The following is an 18,543-nucleotide window of genomic DNA, read 5'->3' on the forward strand; positions in this document are numbered from 1 at the left end:
ACTGATTCCCCACTCTTGGGGGTCAATTTTCCCTTAGTAAAGTAAAAGGCTCAGACTAGATCAGTGATTTAGGGCACAGAAGAATCATCTAAGCAACTTTAGAAGAAAGATTCCTGAGCCCTTTCCACAGAGGCTTTGATTCAGGAAGTTTGGTAAGGGGCCTATGAATTTTTAGCAAGCGCCAGATGACTAATGCTTGTAGACTGTGCTCTTCACTTTGGACACGTGTATCAGAGGGTCACCAAAATCCCTTTCAGCTCTGAAGGACTGTGGAGAGACCACACACCAGTGGTTCGCAAAGTGGGGTCCACAGTCCTGGGGCTTTTTCAGGGGGGTTGCAAGGTGAAAAACTATTTTCATAGTAATAGTGAAACAGCATTTGCCTTTCCCACTGTGTTGACGTTTGCACTGATGGTGCAAAAGCCACTGCTGGGTAAACCTGCTGGTGCCTTCGCAGGAGTCAAGGCAGAGGCACAGACTGTGTGAGCAGTCACTGTGTTCTCACTGCCAAAATCCTCACAGGGGGGGAAAAAGCCATTTTCACTTTACTTCTTTGATGAGGAAGTAAGAATTATTAATTTTATTAAACCAACCCTTGGGAACACATCTGTTTAATGTTATTATTAATGTGTCACAAAATGGGAAAACACAGGAGGCACTTCTATGCACTAAAATCCAAGGCTGTCTTGAAGAAAAGCACTGTGCTGGACTTGCAAGCTGAAATACGAGCTTTTTTTCATGGATCATCGCTTTTCTTCAAATAATGACTGACAAAGTACGGTTATGCTACATGAACAGTTAGCAGATGTTTTGTCAAAAATGAATAAAGTGACCCTGACATTTCAAGAAAAACAATCAACAGTATTTATTGCCAATGATAAAACTTGAGAGCTAAAAAATATATATGGTTTTGAAAAATTTGTATCTATCACCAGAAGCTTACAGTGCCTAACACTTAAAGACATTTCTGATACCAGTGGTGATATTAACAAACACAACCTTTTGAGTGTGTAGTAAAAGGCATCAATATTTGGAAGATCTGAATAATTCAGTGAATCAGTATTTTTCTAAAGATCAATGCATCATGTTATAAATTCATGCTTGAAATTCCTATTATAAAATCCATTCAAGGAGCAGAATCAAATATATTTTAATGTAACAATATAAAAACTCATGGATATGATTTGCAGTTATACATTACAACTAAACTTTAAGAAGTAACTGTCGAGCTCTGGTGTAACATCGAAGAACAACCTCCCCATTCCTTGAAAGGAACTGAAATCCCTCTCCCTTCTCCAATTATGTACCTGAGACAAGGCTTTCTTCATATACTTCACCCCGCACAACTTACTGAATCCTGATACGAGAATCCAGCTGTCTTCTACTAAGCCCAACAATGCAAGATTTGCAAAAATGTAAAACAGTGCCATTTCTATTCTAATTTAAAAGAAGTTATTTTGCCTAAAAATATGATGGGTTATTTTTCAATGAATTCATCAATACGTTCTCATATGATAAGTATTGGCAGGTACACCCCAGGTAAACAAAAGCTCTCTGGGGTCTTCAGCACTTTTTAAGAGTGCAAAGGGGACCTGAGACCAAACAGTTTGAGAACCATTGCCCTAGACCAAAAGAGGTACCCAAACCTAGCAGAGCATGAATTCTGATATGAAAAGGCTTTAAAATATAAATAGATGTTGCAGTGCCAGTCACATGAGGGATAGCTCAGTCACTGTTTTCAAATAAAAATGTTTGCCAAATGATGCTTACACATGGCCAAGTTTAGAAATCACTGAAACTATCATCTGATTATGTGACTGCCTTTGGAAAAGCTGTTTATTGGTGCCCCCTAGTGGCTACTTTGCTTTTGTTTATAAAAACGAAATCAGAATAAAGTGAAGACTAGGAACTCAGGAGACAAGGAATTTTAACTCTAAGGGAATCCAGAGATCATCTAGTCCAACTCCCATTTTATAGAAGGGTACTGACAACAACCACACATCATTAAATACAGTGGATAAATGCTATGCTAGGCTTTGGTAAAGTACAGTCTAAAAAAGCATATAGGAGGAGACATCTACTCCAGACTTCTATTCCATCTATTCCAACTTATCTCTAACGAGGTAAGTTCCAGAAGCTGTCCCTTCTGAGCTGAAACCTGGAGAATGACAGGAACTGAAAGATGAGAGTGCTCTAGTCCAAAGGGATGGCAAGTAGCAAAGCTCAAAGGTAAAAGAGACCATGATTTGCTCAGTACTGAAGAGAACAGCAGTGACCAATTTTAAGAGCTTGCTAAGTACCAGGTGCTGTGCTAAGCTCATGACATTATCTTATTTCATGTTCACAACCGTATGAGACGTCATCCCCTCAACCAACCCTGTAAGGAATGGATGTTATTAACCATTTATAACTTATGATTCTTTTTCTTTCCTTTACTTTTTTTTTTGAAAAAGCAGCTAACTCTCCAAGAACTGTCAATCCTTGGAAAAGCTTACCCAGAAGGACAAAAGCTGCTTTTCATTATGTTTCAAAGAGGATTTATTCAGAATTGCTTAAACACCTGAAAGAAATGGAATGGCTTTGTAAGGTCCTTAGGATAAATCGAGGAGAAATAAAACTCTTTTTAATTTAATAAAACTGTAGATTCTGTTTTCATTATAAACAGTAAAGTTGGGTAAAAACTTTGTAAGTCTGCCATTCCCTTTCACCAGTTTCCACTTTTACAACAAAACCTCACCCAGAGGCACTAACTACAGTTACAGTAGAAAGAGCAGGAGCTCTGAAATCAGGTCTGCATCTCAACACTGGCTTCAACACACATCCACTCTGACCGCTGACAAGTTAACTTTGAGTTTCTGCATCACAAAACGGGGACAATATCCTCCTCACTGGACTGTCACGAGGAATAAATTAGAACATATTATACACAGATCATTTAGCAGGGGCAAGGCCCTTTCTTCTTTCTCAGGCCCTTACGTGTCTTTCAGGCCGGAGGGGTTTGCCTTACTTTCTCTGATGCTGCTTCTGCAGGGCTGCCTCGGATAACTGCCCCTGAAGGATCAGTCTTCTCTGCTTGTCAATATCTCCTTCCATTCTGGCAAAAGCATGAGAGCCGATGAAAGAGAGATCAGCTCCCAAGCCTTCTTCCTCCTCTTCTTGGTCATCTGTAACAAAAGTGCCATCCATAGGGAGCTTAGGACAAAACTTGACAGTAAATGCTACAAACAGGTTGTGAATGCACAACAGGGATGGCTGTGAGCTAACGCAAAAAAAAAATGGAGTTAAGGTTATGTTTTGAAAATGAAAGTGAAATCAGATTTAGGCATTTGAAGAACGGAAATAAAGAAGGAAACCAACAAATGTTTGGGGTCATTTATCTAGCCTGTTTAAGGAGGAAGCACTTGATTGGTCAGCACATAAACTCCTTTGGTCAGATAACAAAGGAAGGAAGATGTCTGGTGTGGTTTTAGAGGAAATGGTTGAAGCTGTTGGAAATTTCAGATGATAATGTACGTGACTACTGTCTCAACAGTGACCTGAATGAAACTATAAACTTCATGAGGGTAAGAATGTTCTATTCACCTCTGAATTTCTATTGCCTAACACAGACTTGACATTATACATGTGGGTGTAATTTTTTTTTAACTTAAAGAGTAAATCTTAACAAGAATAAGACTCTAAAAACCTCTAAGTTGGTCTTGATCTTAGTGTCGCTAATAGCTTTCCAAAGGTCAAGCTATACGCCCCAGTTCTTTGGTGATCAGTCCCTTCACTGCCGTAAGAGGGAGACTGAGAGAGGTAGAACTCACCTTCCGGGGCGCCAGGTTTCTCACTTATTCGAATCTGCCGTTCAGGTACCACAGGCTCCCCTTCTGCATTTCCAATATCTGCAGGTAGGTACGGCAACGATCGACTCTCCTCCTTTAATGACCTTGGGAAGTACAGAGGTAGCAGCTTTTGGTAAGTAGCCTGTGTTGGAAAAGCAAGATGTTCTGTGACAAATCATGAAGTAATGAAGCCAGCACCCACAGTGCTTGGTGCTGTTCAAATGCTGTGGAGACAGCCTCCATCAAGCAGAAAGACCTCACCTCTTCCAAGCTCAGACTAGATGCTGCCTGGGACCCTCCATCAGTTCTGTGTTAAAGATCAGGACATCATTAGCTAGTTAAACATGACTCCCGTTCTGGCAATTCCAGGTGACTGAACCTGGAATGCACGAGTCCTGCCACTCCTGTCCCCTTCCTTGTACTTCACCTTACTAACAATATCTGTCTTTCAAAGTTCAGCTCAGATGCTCCTCCTCAGTCCTCAGTGTGCCATCAAGGTCCACTGACCTGGTTTAGTTTCTGAGATTTCTTTTTAATACTTCTCTTTGTGAAGAAATGCTATTTCAAGACTTTTATTCTTCTTTAGAGGTTTCCCAAACAACAAAGGTAAATTTTTATTAAAAAATTAGAATGAAACTCATTCTATCTTATAATTTCCAAATGGGTTGGTTCACTGGGCTCATTTATGAATCCATGATACATTATAGGCATTTAGTTCTCTTACTTTTCCTGTATCTTTTTCAACACTCTAGAAATTATTTTATCATTAGCCACCAATCATTCCCAGCTATACTTTAAAAATCTAAAACAGAATAAGAAACCAAAGAATGATGGAATTGCTTAGAAAAACAATGAAATCATTAAAAAAATCATGATTTGTCAGTTTTCTTATTCTGTCACCTGTAATACTATACCATCTTTCACGTATAAAGTATATAAAGTAGATATGTAAGACTGAAGACACCATCTTATAGTCTTTTCCAGAAATGTCCTATAATTGGAATCATAGTGTGTAACCTTTTCAGATTGGCTTCTTTCACTCAGCAATATACATTTAAGATTCCTCTTTATCTTTTTATGGCTTAATAGCTTATTTGTTTTTAGCACGGAACTACATTCCACCATGTGGATGTACCACAGTTTATTTATCTATTCACCCACTGAAGGACATCTTGATTTCTTCCAAGCTTTGGCAAATATGAATAAAGCTGCTATAAACATCCTTTGTAAGTTTTTGTGAGGACATACATTTTCAACTCTTTTGGGTAAATACCAATTCTTGCCCATTTTTAAATTGAGTTATCTTTTTACTGTTGAATTATTAGGGACCAATTGATCTATATTTATTTTGGCTGTTTGTACTTTTTATGTCATATCTAAGAAACTACTGCCTAATCCAAGATCATGAAGATTTATATGTATGTTTTCTTCTAACAGCTTTATAGCTTTAGCTTTTACATTAAGTCCTATATCTATTTTTAGTTAATTTTTGTATATAATGTAACGTAGTGGTCCAACTTCTTTGTTTTGCATGTGGAAATCCAATTGCTCCAATACCATTAGTTGATAAGACTATTCTTTCTGCACTGAATTGTCCTGCAGCCTTGTCAAGCATTTGTCCCACGGATCGATGTTTATTCTCACACCAGTGCCACACAGTCATGATTACTGGACTCTGAGTTAAGTTCAAATCAGATTAAGTGCGAATCCTTCACCTTTGTTTTTTTTCCCCCCCAAGTTTTTTTTTGACTATTCAGGGTCCCTTGCATATCCATGTAAAATTTAGGATCAATTTATTAATTTCTACGAAAAAAGTCCACTGGGATTTTGATATTTTGTTGAATCTGTAGAACCACTTGGGGAACACTGCCATCTGAACAACATTAAGTCTTCCAATTCATGAACAGGGATATCTTTCTATTTACTGAGGTGTTTTAAATTTTTTCTCAAAGGTATTTTGTAGTTTTCACTGTACATGTCTTATACTTTTTTTTGTTTTGTTAAGGTTAGCCTTAAATATTTGATTCTTTTTGATGTTATTGTAAACAGAACTGTTCTCTTAATTTCATTTTCAGATTATTCACTGGTAGTATAGAAAATACAATTTATTGTTTATGTTGCTCTTGTGTCCTGTAATCCTGCTGAACTCTATCAGTTCTAATAGCATTTTTGTAGACTTAATGGGAACTTTTATATAAAAGATCATGTCATCTACAAATAGATATAGTTTTATTTATTTCCAATATGGGTGCTTTTCATTTCTTCTCGTTGCCTAAATGCCCTGGCTAGTAGCAGTACAATGCTGAACATAACTGGTGACAGTGGACATCCTTGTCTTGTTCCTTGGTCTTAGGTAGAGAGCTTTCAGTATTTCACCATTAAGTATAATATTAGCTATGGGTCTTTCATTGATGCCCTTTATCAGGTTACAAAAGTTCCCTTCTATTTCCAGTTTGTTGAGTGCTTTTATCATGAAAGGGTGTTAGACTTTGTCCAATGTTCTTTCTGCCTCTACTGAGATGATCACGCAGTTTTATTCTTTATTCTACTATTATTATATCCATTATTCTATTACTATGGTGCATAACATTGATTTTTGTACATTGAACCAGCCTTACATTCCTGAGATAAATGGTATATAACCCTTTTATACGTTGCTGGATTCATTTTGCTAATATTTTGTTAAAGATTTTTACATCTCGCCCAGCCGGGGGGTGGCTCAGTGGTTGAGCATCGACCTAGGATCGAGGAGATCGGGGTTTGATTCCCGGTCAGGGCACATGCCTGGGTTGTGGGCTTGATCAATGACTCTCTCATCATTGATGTTTCTATCTCTCTCTCTCCCTCTTCTTTCTTCTCTCTCTGAAATCAATAAAGATATATTAAAAAAAGAAAAAAAGATTTTTACATCCCTATTCATAATGGATATTGATCTGTAAGATTTAAATAATGCGACATAATTAGCAAAATACCTCTTCAAGTTCAGAGACAGCAAATACTACTTTTTCAATGGTCTCTCCATGAATCTCTAGAAATCTCCTTACAGTGCCTAAGGGAAAAAAAAAAGATTATTCAATAAATAGAAGTTACTTCCATATGAAGAAAAACCAAACTCTTCAAAGTTTTATTTTTGTAATGGATCACTCCTCATTTCTTTCAGGTCTCTGCTCAATGAAAAGATCTAATATAATATATGAAAATACATACTCTAACTACGAAACATATAAATTTACTATAAAATCCTTGAGCAGTAAAGATCTTAGTTTTAAAAATAGCTTATTAAATAAGACTATTTAAGACTAAAGCCATGCCCTTGCCCCAAATTTTAGGCTAAAGAATAAGAATTTTATACATGCAAATATCTTTGCAATTTTTTGGCGGATATGACTTTTAGCTCCTAATACTTATTTTTTGGTTAATGACACATTATATGTATTTATAACCATGTAAAACATGCATGAAATAATTATTAAATCCAAAAATCACAAGGCAATATATAAGAAATGTCACTCTCTAGTTAATAAATCATATGTCTGTATATACACAGGGAGTTGGTTGCAGGTACAGGATTAAGACAAAGTCAACTTTTACTCTATATACTTTTGTATTTTTTCACAAAGATTATGCATTACTTTGGTAATAATAATCGTTTTTTTATTAAGCTCCCACTCTAAGAAGAGGTGTGGATACTGAGGAGTTAGCACAGAGTGGAGCGTCTTCAACAGTAGATATATGTCCCTCCTGTGCTGTTTCCAATAGAATCCATGCCCTAACCAAGTGAGATTGCTCCTGCATCTAATTCAGTGAGATCACGGACCCTCTCAAGCTGAACAGCATATTTTTATATCACATATGTGACACTTGGCTAATAATGATTGAGCTCAGTCTTTTTTTAAACCTAACTGCAAGGTTTAATATATTCAAATAGCACATGTGAAAGCAGCTGTGGTTTAAACTGCAAAGTGCTATGTGACTCTGATATTATAAAATCTATTTTGATTTCACTGCTGCACCTGTTAAGATTATTCTGAATTATGATTCAAATACCCCATACATTGGCCATACTTCTTAGCTTGGTATCATTCTCAAATTTAATAGGCAAATCTTCCGTTCAAATGGATAGAAATGCCAACACGAGAAAGTAAATCGAGAGCTCTGCACTTTGTCAATACCAGCTTCCCTACAGGTGCCATGATCAGTTAACAAGTTTTCTTTACTGTAACTATTTCATCAGTGGTAAAAAATTGTTAAGACTCATGTTATGTACAGCACCACAATCCCATGATGAATGCTAAGCAATTTTTGCACAGCATCTCCAATGTTACTTACGAAGCGCTATGTGTGTGGCATCCTCTAAAGGATAACCTCGTTTTGCAGAATTGATGACACAGAATCCAACAGAAGACATTGATTGCTCTCTGCAATCAAACAGAAAACACAAAAATTATACTACAAACATTTATAATACATAACGAATTTAAAAATGCAGCTTAACTTCTCATTCCGTCCCTTCAACAGATCTACTGTAATAGTTAACCAAATTGCAGTATTTAATAATTATATTAACATATAATTTAATTGCACCATTTGGCGGAGCTATATTCCAAATAAAGACTGAGTATAATGGGAGCAAGTTAAATTCTCAAATTACCCAAAATCATTCCTTTTACTCTGCTAAGTTTGAGAAGACAATTAACTCTATTGTCAGGGTCCTCTGAAATTGTCTAAATCCATCAAATTTTGCCTTCCATAGCTAGGTTTCATTTTAAAACCAGGGCCTTTAACAGTATATGGCATGCCACGAACAGGAAGTGAGGAAGCCGTACTTTGCCAGCTGAAGGACGTTCCTGTAGCAGCTGTACAGGGAACTCTCAGCTGCTGTGCGGTAGCGGCTCTTGTACTTAGGTCCCACTGTGTGAATTATGAACCGGGCAGCTAGATGAAATCCTTTCGTCAGTTTAGCTTCACCTGTACGGCACCCTGGGCACAGTGGAGCATATATAAGTCATGGTGGCAGTAGACAAACATCAATGAAACAATGCATAAAACAGAAAGCAGAAAGAATGCTGTGAAATTTCAGTTAAAAATATGGGTTCCACACAAACACTGACCTGTTCCCAAAATGACAGTGAAGCAACACAATAGGTATGAAAACAGAGAGAAAAGAATGGGCAAGACCATGAAGCAGATGAGCATCATCAAAGTTCTGGAAGGTAGAAAGACAATGAACTAGAGGTAAATGATTTAGCAGTGCAGAGAAACCTAACCGCCTGCAGCAAGAGGGAACTAAGATGAAGAAAGGTGTTCTGTACTGAAAGGCAGTGCTCTATTCTGGACAGACTGCTTTAGTTCAAATCCAGAGCCCACCATGTCCCTGCTGTAACACATATTAAATGAGTTAATGTGCAAAGTGCACACATGCATTAGCTACTGTTGTTATTAGTGTTGAATACTAAAAAGGCTCAGAAACTGGAGGTTCTAAGTATTACTGAAGGCTATAATGTGAAGTGGGACTAAAAAGAGGAGGCTGAGTTAACAGTTTGCATTGTAAACAGTCAAATTGCAACAACCTTTCCCAGCCAGTACAGCAAGGTGATGATGCTTTCCCACCACAGCAGCAGGAAGGTTTACTCTCTGCAGACGCTGAACTAGAGAGTTTCCGGACTCCAGCCAGAACCACACACAGATGAAGAGAGGTGATTTACTTAAAGTGTAATACTCAAATGAGATAGCTCTAGATCTCTTGCTCCAAATTGGCATCTAAAATGCAGACACCCACACTTACACCGCTGGAAGAGTCCTTTCCAGAAAACGAAGAGACTAAAACCAAAGGACCAACAGATTCTGAGAACTGAGGGAAGTTCCCCAACAAAACAACAAGGCTGCTATTCATATCTACTTCAAGAGCCACCAAGCAATAACTGTGCCCATACACACAAAACTTCCCATCAGATTCTCAGTTCCTTCCTCTGAAACACAGCTGACACTCAAGGGTCACCAGGAAGGGAAGCGTCTAACAAGGGGGGAAAACAAATGCTCAAAAAATAGACAATGCAGAGAAGGAAACTTTAAAACAAACCAAAAAATTCTCTCTCTCAGAGAAACCAAACCAGAATGTTATATAAAGGGAAATATTTAGAGACAAGAAAAAGCACTTACATAATAACTGTTATAGCCAAGTAGAAAATATGACACTAGAAATAAAAAGTTCAATAGACACATAAAAGCTAAAGGAAATCTTCCAGAAAATAAAAGACATGGAAAATAAGAAATAACGGGTATGAAAACTGGAGGATTATACAAGGAGGTGAACATCCAATAGGATTTCTTCAGAGAAAGAACAGAGAACACAGAGGGAAGAAAATTATTAAAGAAGTAAAACAAAAAAAATCTTTCAGAACTGAAAGATATCACTTCCAGACTCAGAGAGGCAACAGAATTCCCACTCCACACCAAGCGGCAAGGCGTGTGTGTCACTGATAAATTAGAGAACATCACAAAGAAAGACAAGATCACAGAGGTTCCAGAGGAAACCAGTACACACAAAAGACCAAGAACAAGAATAAAACATGGTATTTCAAGAGCAAAAATGAAAACAGAAAACAATAAAGCAATGCCTTAAAAAATGTGAAAAAATAATTGCTAACTTAGAATTCTATTTCTAACCAAACAGCCAATTAAGTGTGATGGTAGAAGTAAGAGCTTAGTAATTTTTTGCTCCCTTCTCAGAAATCTCTTGTATACTTATCCACAAAAATAAAAGAGTGCATCGAAAAAAAGAAAGACATGAAACCTAGGAAATTGTGGGGGGATCCAATCCATCAAAGAGAAAAATGGGTTTCCTGGGATGACAGCTGTGTAGCAGGCACAGAGAGCACTCGAGAGGAGAGGGTGGGGAGGTCCAGGAGGGACCTGATCAAGAAAAAACTGGAACCAAAAGATACAGAAGTGTTTGGCTTTATTGAGAGGAAGTTTTTAGTTATAGTTAACAAAATTAATAAAGACTATGTTGGTGCTTGCTATACACATTAGGTTTATCAATAAATTAATTTCATTTCAAAAGTGCAATACTCTAGGTCCAGGAGGTATATAAAAAATTCTCTATCAGCCTGGCCAGGTGGCTCAATTGGTTGGAGAGCTGTCTCATACACCAAAAGGTTGTGGGTTCAATTCCCGGTCAGGGCACATACCTACATTTTGGGTTTGATCCTGTTGGGCACATACAAGAGGCAACCAATCGATGTTTCTCTCTCACATCACTGTTTTTATTTCTCTCTCTCTTTCTTTAAAATCAATAAACATGTCCTTGGGTGAGGATTTTAAAAAAATTCTCAGTATGAAATCACGCACAAAAAAATTTTTCAACAGTCGTTTTACAAAGATTATCAGTGCAAGAAAATATAAAGCCAGGAAAATGTTACCAAAGGTCTAACTGGCTACAAAGACTGTCATTTCAAAATTTAAGAACATAACAGAGGAGTTTTACTGAGAACTTCAAAGTCTCAGTGTTCAGCTTCTATCACATTATGGAGTTTCAAAAGCTGTTTTTATTTAGTTCTAACAACAGGTAAACAGCTAAATCTACATAATTTTCTCACATAAAATGCAAAATATGCTTCTTCAAATATCAAAACAAATATTTCCTAAGCAATAAATACCTAAGGAAATTCACTCACCTTTAAGTTTCTGGAGTTCCTCCTTCAAATCAGGCCCTGCAAGCATGAAGATACTTTCTGACACAGGATTCTTATCCGTAAGATTTTCATTGCTGGTATTCACAATGGCTGTACAGTTCAGCAATGCCACATCTCCTTTCCTGAGGAAACAATAGATAAAGAGCAGGTGTGGGGGTGAGGAGGGAGATAAGAAAGCTAGTTTCTAATTCTTTCAAAACGTGCTACTCACTCCCTTCATAATGTTGGTTTTGCTAGCTCACAAGCTTAAGCAATAGCAGAAAAGTAGTTCTAACTCAGAATGACTAATGTGGCATCCTAGATAGATTTTTAATGCAATTGCTACAACCCTGAGACTAACAAAACCATATTATTCCTACGCTTCCTACATATTTCTGTTTCACTATAACAAAATGCTCACAGTGCCAGAAGTGGTTGGGTTAAAGAGTTTAGACACAGCAGTATTATTTATAATATCCAAAACGTGAAAACTAAAATGTCCATCATCTAATGAACTGATAAACTAAATGTGGTATATCCATTCAACGGAATATTGTTTGGCCATAAAAAGGAAGGAATTTGTCCACACTACAACATAGGTGAATCTTAAAAACATTACACTAAGTCACAACTGATTCAATTTATATTAAAATGTCCAGAGTAGGTAAATCTATATAAAGAGAAAGTAGGTTAGTAGTTGGCTAGAGTTGAGAGATTGTGTGTGTGGGGTGGGGAGGTAGAGGGTAGTGATGCTGAAGGGTACAGAACTTTGGGTTGATGAAAATGTTCTAAAATTGACAGTGGTGATGATTACACAACTTTGTGATACACTAAAAAACACTGACTCATACAATTTAAATTGGTGAATTGTATCTCAATAAAGCTTTTTATAAAAACTAATGTATTACTACTAATACATTCAACAACATAGATGAACTTTCAAATAATTGTACTGAATGAAAGAGGCCAGACTAAAAGAAAGTACATAATTCCATTTACATAAAACTCTAGAAAATGCAAACTAACGTAGAGTGACAGAATGATCAGTGGTTGCTTGGCGAAGTAGAAGCAGGGAAGGACAGGAGGGAGGGATTACAAAGGGACATAAAAAAAATATTTGGGGGTGATAAATATATTCACTATCTTGATTGTGATGATGGGTTCATGGGTATATACATATGTAAAAATTTACCAAATTGTACCCTTTATGTATTTATTTATTTATTTAAACTATATCTTTATTGATTTCAGAAAGAGGAAAGGAGGGTGAGAGAGAGAGACAGAAACATCAATCAATGATGAGAGAGTCATTGATTGGCTGCAGCCCACAACCCTGGCATGTGCCCTGACCAGGAATCAAACCCTGATCGCCTGGATCCCAGGTCAATGCTCAACCGCTGAGCCACGCCCGGCCGGGCCCAAATTGTACACTTTAAATGTGTGCAGTTTATTGTATGTCAGTTATATCTCAAAAAAGGCACATGTCTATGTAAAGCAACATTTCAACAATGCTAGGGCTTACAAAAAAAGGTTTAGAAGAAACTCTGAGAAGAAAGAAATTAGGAAGAAGTTCTGAGAAAGCATCATATCATGATATGATTTAATCAAAAAATTACCAAAGAGCCCAGCCAGGCGTGGCTCAGCGGTGAGCGTCGGCTTAGGATCCAGGAGATCAGGGTTCGATTCCCGGTCAGAGCACATGCCCGGGTTGCGGGCTGCAGCCATCAATGACTCTCTCATCATTGATGTTTCTGTCTCTCTCCCTCTCCCTTCCTCTCTCTGAAATCAATAAAGATATATTTAAAAAAAAAAAAATTACCAAAGAATCACTTTTCCATTGATAGTCTTGTTATAAAGAAAAGGTGATCTAATGGTGTCTGTTTCCACTGCAGTATCAGAAGCATTTAATTCATCTTCACAAGAGACACCCCAGCTGGGTAGTGTATCCACATCCACAAACTGGGAAGGTGCACCCAAGGGATCCATGGAATGGGAACTTCAGCTTGTCTTTTCCCAAATTCTTCAGCAATTCAATATTCACTGGAGACTTCAACTTAAGAGAAAAGAAACAAATATTTTAATAGAGAAGCACAGATACTACTTCACTCCAATTAGAGCAAATAACAAAACTCTACTGCGAAGTGCTCTAACAGTACATTGTGTTATTATTGTTACTTAAACAGTCCATAAAAATCAATGTACAACAAAGAATTGCTGAGGAGAAAGCAAGCAAAAGATATATCCCCAAGGAAAGAAAGGGGGGAGGCAAGGCGTGCTCTAGAGAGTGCTCACACTGGTTCCCTTGTCTTAAGGGTTTTTATCTGTTTTTTAAAGGCTGAAAATTTTAGGGGAAGTCTCAGGAGCCGATCTCCATAGAACATTCATCAGCTTTTTAGGAATGTCCTTTCAGGGTTGTGATCTCTACTGATTGGTCAGCGCTAGGGGAAGGGGTCATTAGACTGTATCTGATCCTATCAGCCGCGGTGTCGCTTTGTCTGGTTTTGCTTCTTTTCTGCGCCTGGAGGCTGAAACACAACTATGACCTAAATGTCATCTTAGTTTGACCAAAATTCTGTCTCTGTGCTCAACAGACCAGAGGCTTTGTTCCTGATTATTAGACGCTGATCAGGACCTCACTGTCCTGAGGGCTTAATGCTTAAGGGAGTCCTGCGACTATTCTCCGCCCCCCCCCCTTGTTCCTCCTCTAAGAGAGTCTAAGCCACATGACTAGCGACATGCTGAGGGAGAAAAGGTCACCCTGGGGATGAGGTCCTAGCCTATAATAGTTGTTTTCTCTAGTTTTGCCCATTGCTAGGCACCTGGGACGTTCCTCCCTGGTGACATTTCATACCTGGCCTATCATTCCTGCTCTGCTCATGCCTGTCTAAATGCCTACTCTATCAATACCATCATAAAACTGCTTGAAAATGTCATTTTTATTTGATACTAAGTACTCCTTTGAAATTATTTTGAAATAAAGAAACTAATTTTATCCAGAAGTTGGTGTTCAGTCAGCCTTTGAAACCGGAAGCAACCACAAGTTCTGCTGACCTGTTCACAAGTTGAACAGGGGACAAGCGGAGACTACACTCCTTTTGCACTTGACAAGTTCTCTAGGAGAAAGCATTATCCTCAAGTCTTCTTCACATCTTGATCTTTCCTTCCCACCTGCCTATTCTCAAAAAACTTTTCCTACCCCATTTCTGCTTCAGAAATGTAAACTCCTCTTTTTACCACTTAAGAGTGATATGTTTTGCAGTGCTACTTCCTTTTCTTCCATTTAGTCAACCTACTGCAGTTTTGCTTGCATCTCGATAGCAAGGCTAAAACTGCCCTTTCAAAGTCAACAATAACTCCCCAAATGTCAAATCCAAGAGCTGGCCAACTACTAGCTGCATTTACTCCTGACTACTCTCTCCCTGAAACTCTATTATCTTCTTTGACAGTACACACCAGGAGTTCTCCTTTATCTCCAATCTCCTCTTGTCAATCAAATTTGTTGGATATTCTTTCCAGATCTTAAAAAGTCATTGTGACCCACAAGATACTGGATGTAAACAAGCAATAAGTACTGGTCAGAGCCGTGCTGTGGGGCAGAGTTGAATGGCATTATATGGGCAGTGCCATGGCACTTAACAAAGGCTGAATTCTTTTTTTCTTCTCCATCTCTGTACATAAATTTATTTTCTAATAAAAAAGAAATTTAAATCCCCCCCCCCCCAACACACACACCTTGGCAATGAAGCAAATGGAGCCCCAAAGCCAAGCTAGGCAGGAAAAATCTGGTTCCTGATCCTTAAGGAACTGTGATTTTTAACATTCTTGGGGTCACAGGCCCCTTTGAAAATCACATGAGCGATAAAGACCCTTTCATCACCCAAAATGTGAGGACATGAGCTCATACAAGTTTCCCAGGCTCGGATTAAGAATCCTAGTGATGGAAAGAATGCAAACAGAGGGCTCAGGTGAGGAGGAAGGATGGAAGAGGGGAAGCCTACAGTAAACTACAGCTCCAGTCAGAATTTTGGGTAACATTACAAAGGAGCAAGGCTTTCCACTGAAAATCAACTGATCAGTTCTATACTTTAAACAGTCTCATAAGCAAACACTAAAGCTTAGTTTAAAAAAAAAGAAAAAAGAAAAAAAAGCTCCTGAAGCAAGATATTTCTGTCCCAGGATCAAAAACTCTACATGGAATAAACAGAAGATTCCAGAATGGATCATATCTGTCTTTTTAGCCATACTATCTCAAGGGTTCTCTAAAGACAAGAATCATTATGTAGCCTTTATAATTCAAATATATGAGTATAAATGGTTCTAATTACACTGTAGCTTGTCTTTTTTCTCAAATTTTGTCATCTTTTAGTTTTAAGTACTGCTTTAAAAAAACACACACATCTTGTCATCTTTTAGTTTAAGAAGTCCTTCTAAATAGTACCTTACATAAATAACTGGACTGGCTGGAGAGATTAGATTTTTTTTTCAAGATTGAACAGAGGCTCTGCCCCAGTAGTTCAGCTAGTTAGAGGATTGTCTGATACACCAAGGTTGCAGGTTCAATTCCCGGTCAGGGCACATACAAGAATCAACCAGTAATGCATAAATAAGTGGAACAACAAAATCAATGTGTGTGTGTCCCCTCCCCCCCACCCCAACACCCCTCCACCCCTCCACCCCCGCACACACTTCCTCTCTCTAAAAAATAAAATAAAATAAAGACTAAAAAGAATTAGGCAGGACACCTTGTATCACTGTCTCAAATCAACCTGATTGCTATCTGGATCAAAAGAACACAGTATCACTTTCCACTGTTTATTTGTTCTTCAAAATACTTACTGATGGGACAGAGACAGCTGGCCCTGGCCTTTGACCTCTCTTTCTGACCAGCTCCATTTCACTGTTTTTGCATAAATTACAGGTTTACCATTCTTTACATATTTGTATTTCAATACTTAAGGCTTCACGGCACATCACACATTTGTGCACGATACCTCTATCCCAACATAAAGTCTATTATATTTAAGTCATTCTACACAGATGGAAAGAATGACTTTTTTTTTCAAAGTTACTTAAAAACAAACGAGCGGTCAAAATGTCCACAATAAATATAGAATATAACAAAGGTATTTCTAAGCCGTGTCAATTGGCCAGGTCAAATTTAACACCGTAATTCAAAAACATCCAAAACGTGCTGAAATGGTGTTAATAGTACCATGCTCATATGAAAAGAGTTCTACTATTTTCAATTCTAACTACTAATACATCGAGCAACTTGACACTTAAATAAGAAATCAGGGTGATATTCTTGTATAGTGCATGTATTGGGAATTTTGTAAGATGCATAAACTTAGCACTCAATCACAGCTGCTCTTTTGCCAACTTTTATTAAATTATTTTTTTCCCACTTTTGGTTGTCCTTTCTCATAATATTTAATATGTTAAGAGTTTTTTAAAAAGGTAAAATCATGACTCATTCAAATATAAAAATGAATATGTGTTCAAGATTTTATTTAACTCACAAGAGAACCAGGCAGATGGAAGACAAAGTGAATCCCAAAACAAGGTTCATTAATAAACCAGGAATATCGAAATGTACAAAGTAGTAAAACTTTCACTGAGCCTCTAAGGAGACAGAATTTGTATGTCTAGACAAAAATTATTTAGTACTGAGATTAGTTATCTACAGTTTACACAGTTGTAAAACCGCTTTCTTAGAATCAGATAATCCAAGGGGTATGATCTAGATAGTATGTAGACTACTAAATTTTCTACTGAAGCAGACATGTTTCTCTATAATACAGTGCACGTCACCTATTAAGAGATACTAATATACACACCTAACTAACATACACAACTAACTTTCCCCACCAAACTTTTTAAAATAGCCTGTTGCCACAATGTCCTCCCTTCATATCCATCCAACCCACAGTAATCTTGTTTCAAAACATCTGCGCTGTTACATCTATCTACGGTCTCAGGATATCCACTCTCTTCTGTTGCAATTTTCTTGAATATGGAAGACTAGCTGAACAGGTCTTAAAAACTCAAGAAACGTCTTAAGGGAATCAGATACTGTAGGTAAAAGTCTAATTTCTAGGCCGGCTGCAGCTATCTTGTTCAGTAAGCGAAAGCAGAAGCTTGTTTCCTTTGTACAGCTAGAGGTTAGCTGTAATTTCCCCCCGCTATACCCACTAGGACTCATTTTCTGAACACTTCCATGCAGCCCAACGACAAAAGCGGGCAGAACCGTAGGAGAGAAAAGCTGGTTCCCGCCAGGGGACAGAGCCCCCGAGCCTCAATTACCCAGCGCGGGGAGAGGGAGGTCGGAGCTGGTCACTTCCTCCTCAGGCGGCCGGGGAGCGGAAACAGCGCCAGACCAATGTCACTCCAGGGACTGCGGGGATCCGGGCAGCTCGGCTCGCCGGGCGCAGCGCCTACCCCGCGCTGACTCCAGCTGCTCCCGGCCTGTGGAGCCCCGTCCACCTGGCGGCAACACGGACTCCGCTCCGGGACTAGAACCAGCAGCGCTCCCGCCGCCCTATTTCCCCCGCACCCCAGGCAGGGCACGCGCCCGTCCCGTGACTACAGCGCCAGGGTCCCTGTGCCGGGTCTGCCGACCCCCTCTCTCCTCCTGGATAAGCCGCCCGCCACGGCGCGTCAGCAGCAGGCTCATTTTTCCAGAGAACCGACGGAGCAGACCCTCCGCCCGCACCCCCAGGCGGGACGAGTCCCGTGCGGCCCGCCGCGCCCCCGCCGCGCCCCCGGCCCGCTCGCCCCGCCTCCCCTCCCGGCCTCTGCCCCGCCTCTCACCGCACTCCCGCGGTCCCATCCGGGCGGCAGGCGGGGCGGGTTAAGCTCCCCGTAGCCAGCGGGCGGGCGGCATCGCCGGACAGCTCTCCCCGGAGCTCCGCGGGTGAGGCGAGTCAAAGCGCCAGGAAGCCAGAATCACCAGCTGCAAGAGCTCCCGATTGCGAAACACCGACTTCCGGTCCTGGAGGGTACGCGCCAATCAGAGCCCGGCTCTTGCGTCATTTCCGCCTAGA

The 18,543-nt window shown here is 39.2% G+C and overlaps 1 protein-coding gene across 2 annotated transcripts in view; it reads right to left on the reverse strand.

Moving 5' to 3' along the window:
• The window catches only part of GDAP2 (ganglioside induced differentiation associated protein 2), a 35,524-nt gene extending 17,009 nt beyond the window's left edge, over positions 1-18,515 (reverse strand). The window contains exons 1-8 of one of the 2 annotated variants that reach the window (XM_081121482.1): positions 18,311-18,515; positions 13,320-13,553; positions 11,504-11,643; positions 8,654-8,807; positions 8,157-8,245; positions 6,800-6,876; positions 3,810-3,969; positions 3,008-3,164 (exon numbers count right to left, since the gene is read on the reverse strand). In XM_081121482.1, the coding sequence (XP_080977608.1) occupies positions 3,008-3,164; positions 3,810-3,969; positions 6,800-6,876; positions 8,157-8,245; positions 8,654-8,807; positions 11,504-11,643; positions 13,320-13,486 (944 nt within the window). In that variant the 5' untranslated portion in view covers positions 13,487-13,553; positions 18,311-18,515. The remainder of the gene's footprint in view (positions 1-3,007; positions 3,165-3,809; positions 3,970-6,799; positions 6,877-8,156; positions 8,246-8,653; positions 8,808-11,503; positions 11,644-13,319; positions 13,554-18,310) is intronic. The other variant, XM_081121483.1, reaches the window with a different exon arrangement.
• Between the last annotated feature and the right edge of the window lie 28 nt (positions 18,516-18,543).

This window comes from Miniopterus schreibersii (assembly GCF_964146895.1).
Source record: "Miniopterus schreibersii genome assembly, chromosome: 19".
Lineage (NCBI taxonomy): Eukaryota > Metazoa > Chordata > Mammalia > Chiroptera > Miniopteridae > Miniopterus > Miniopterus schreibersii.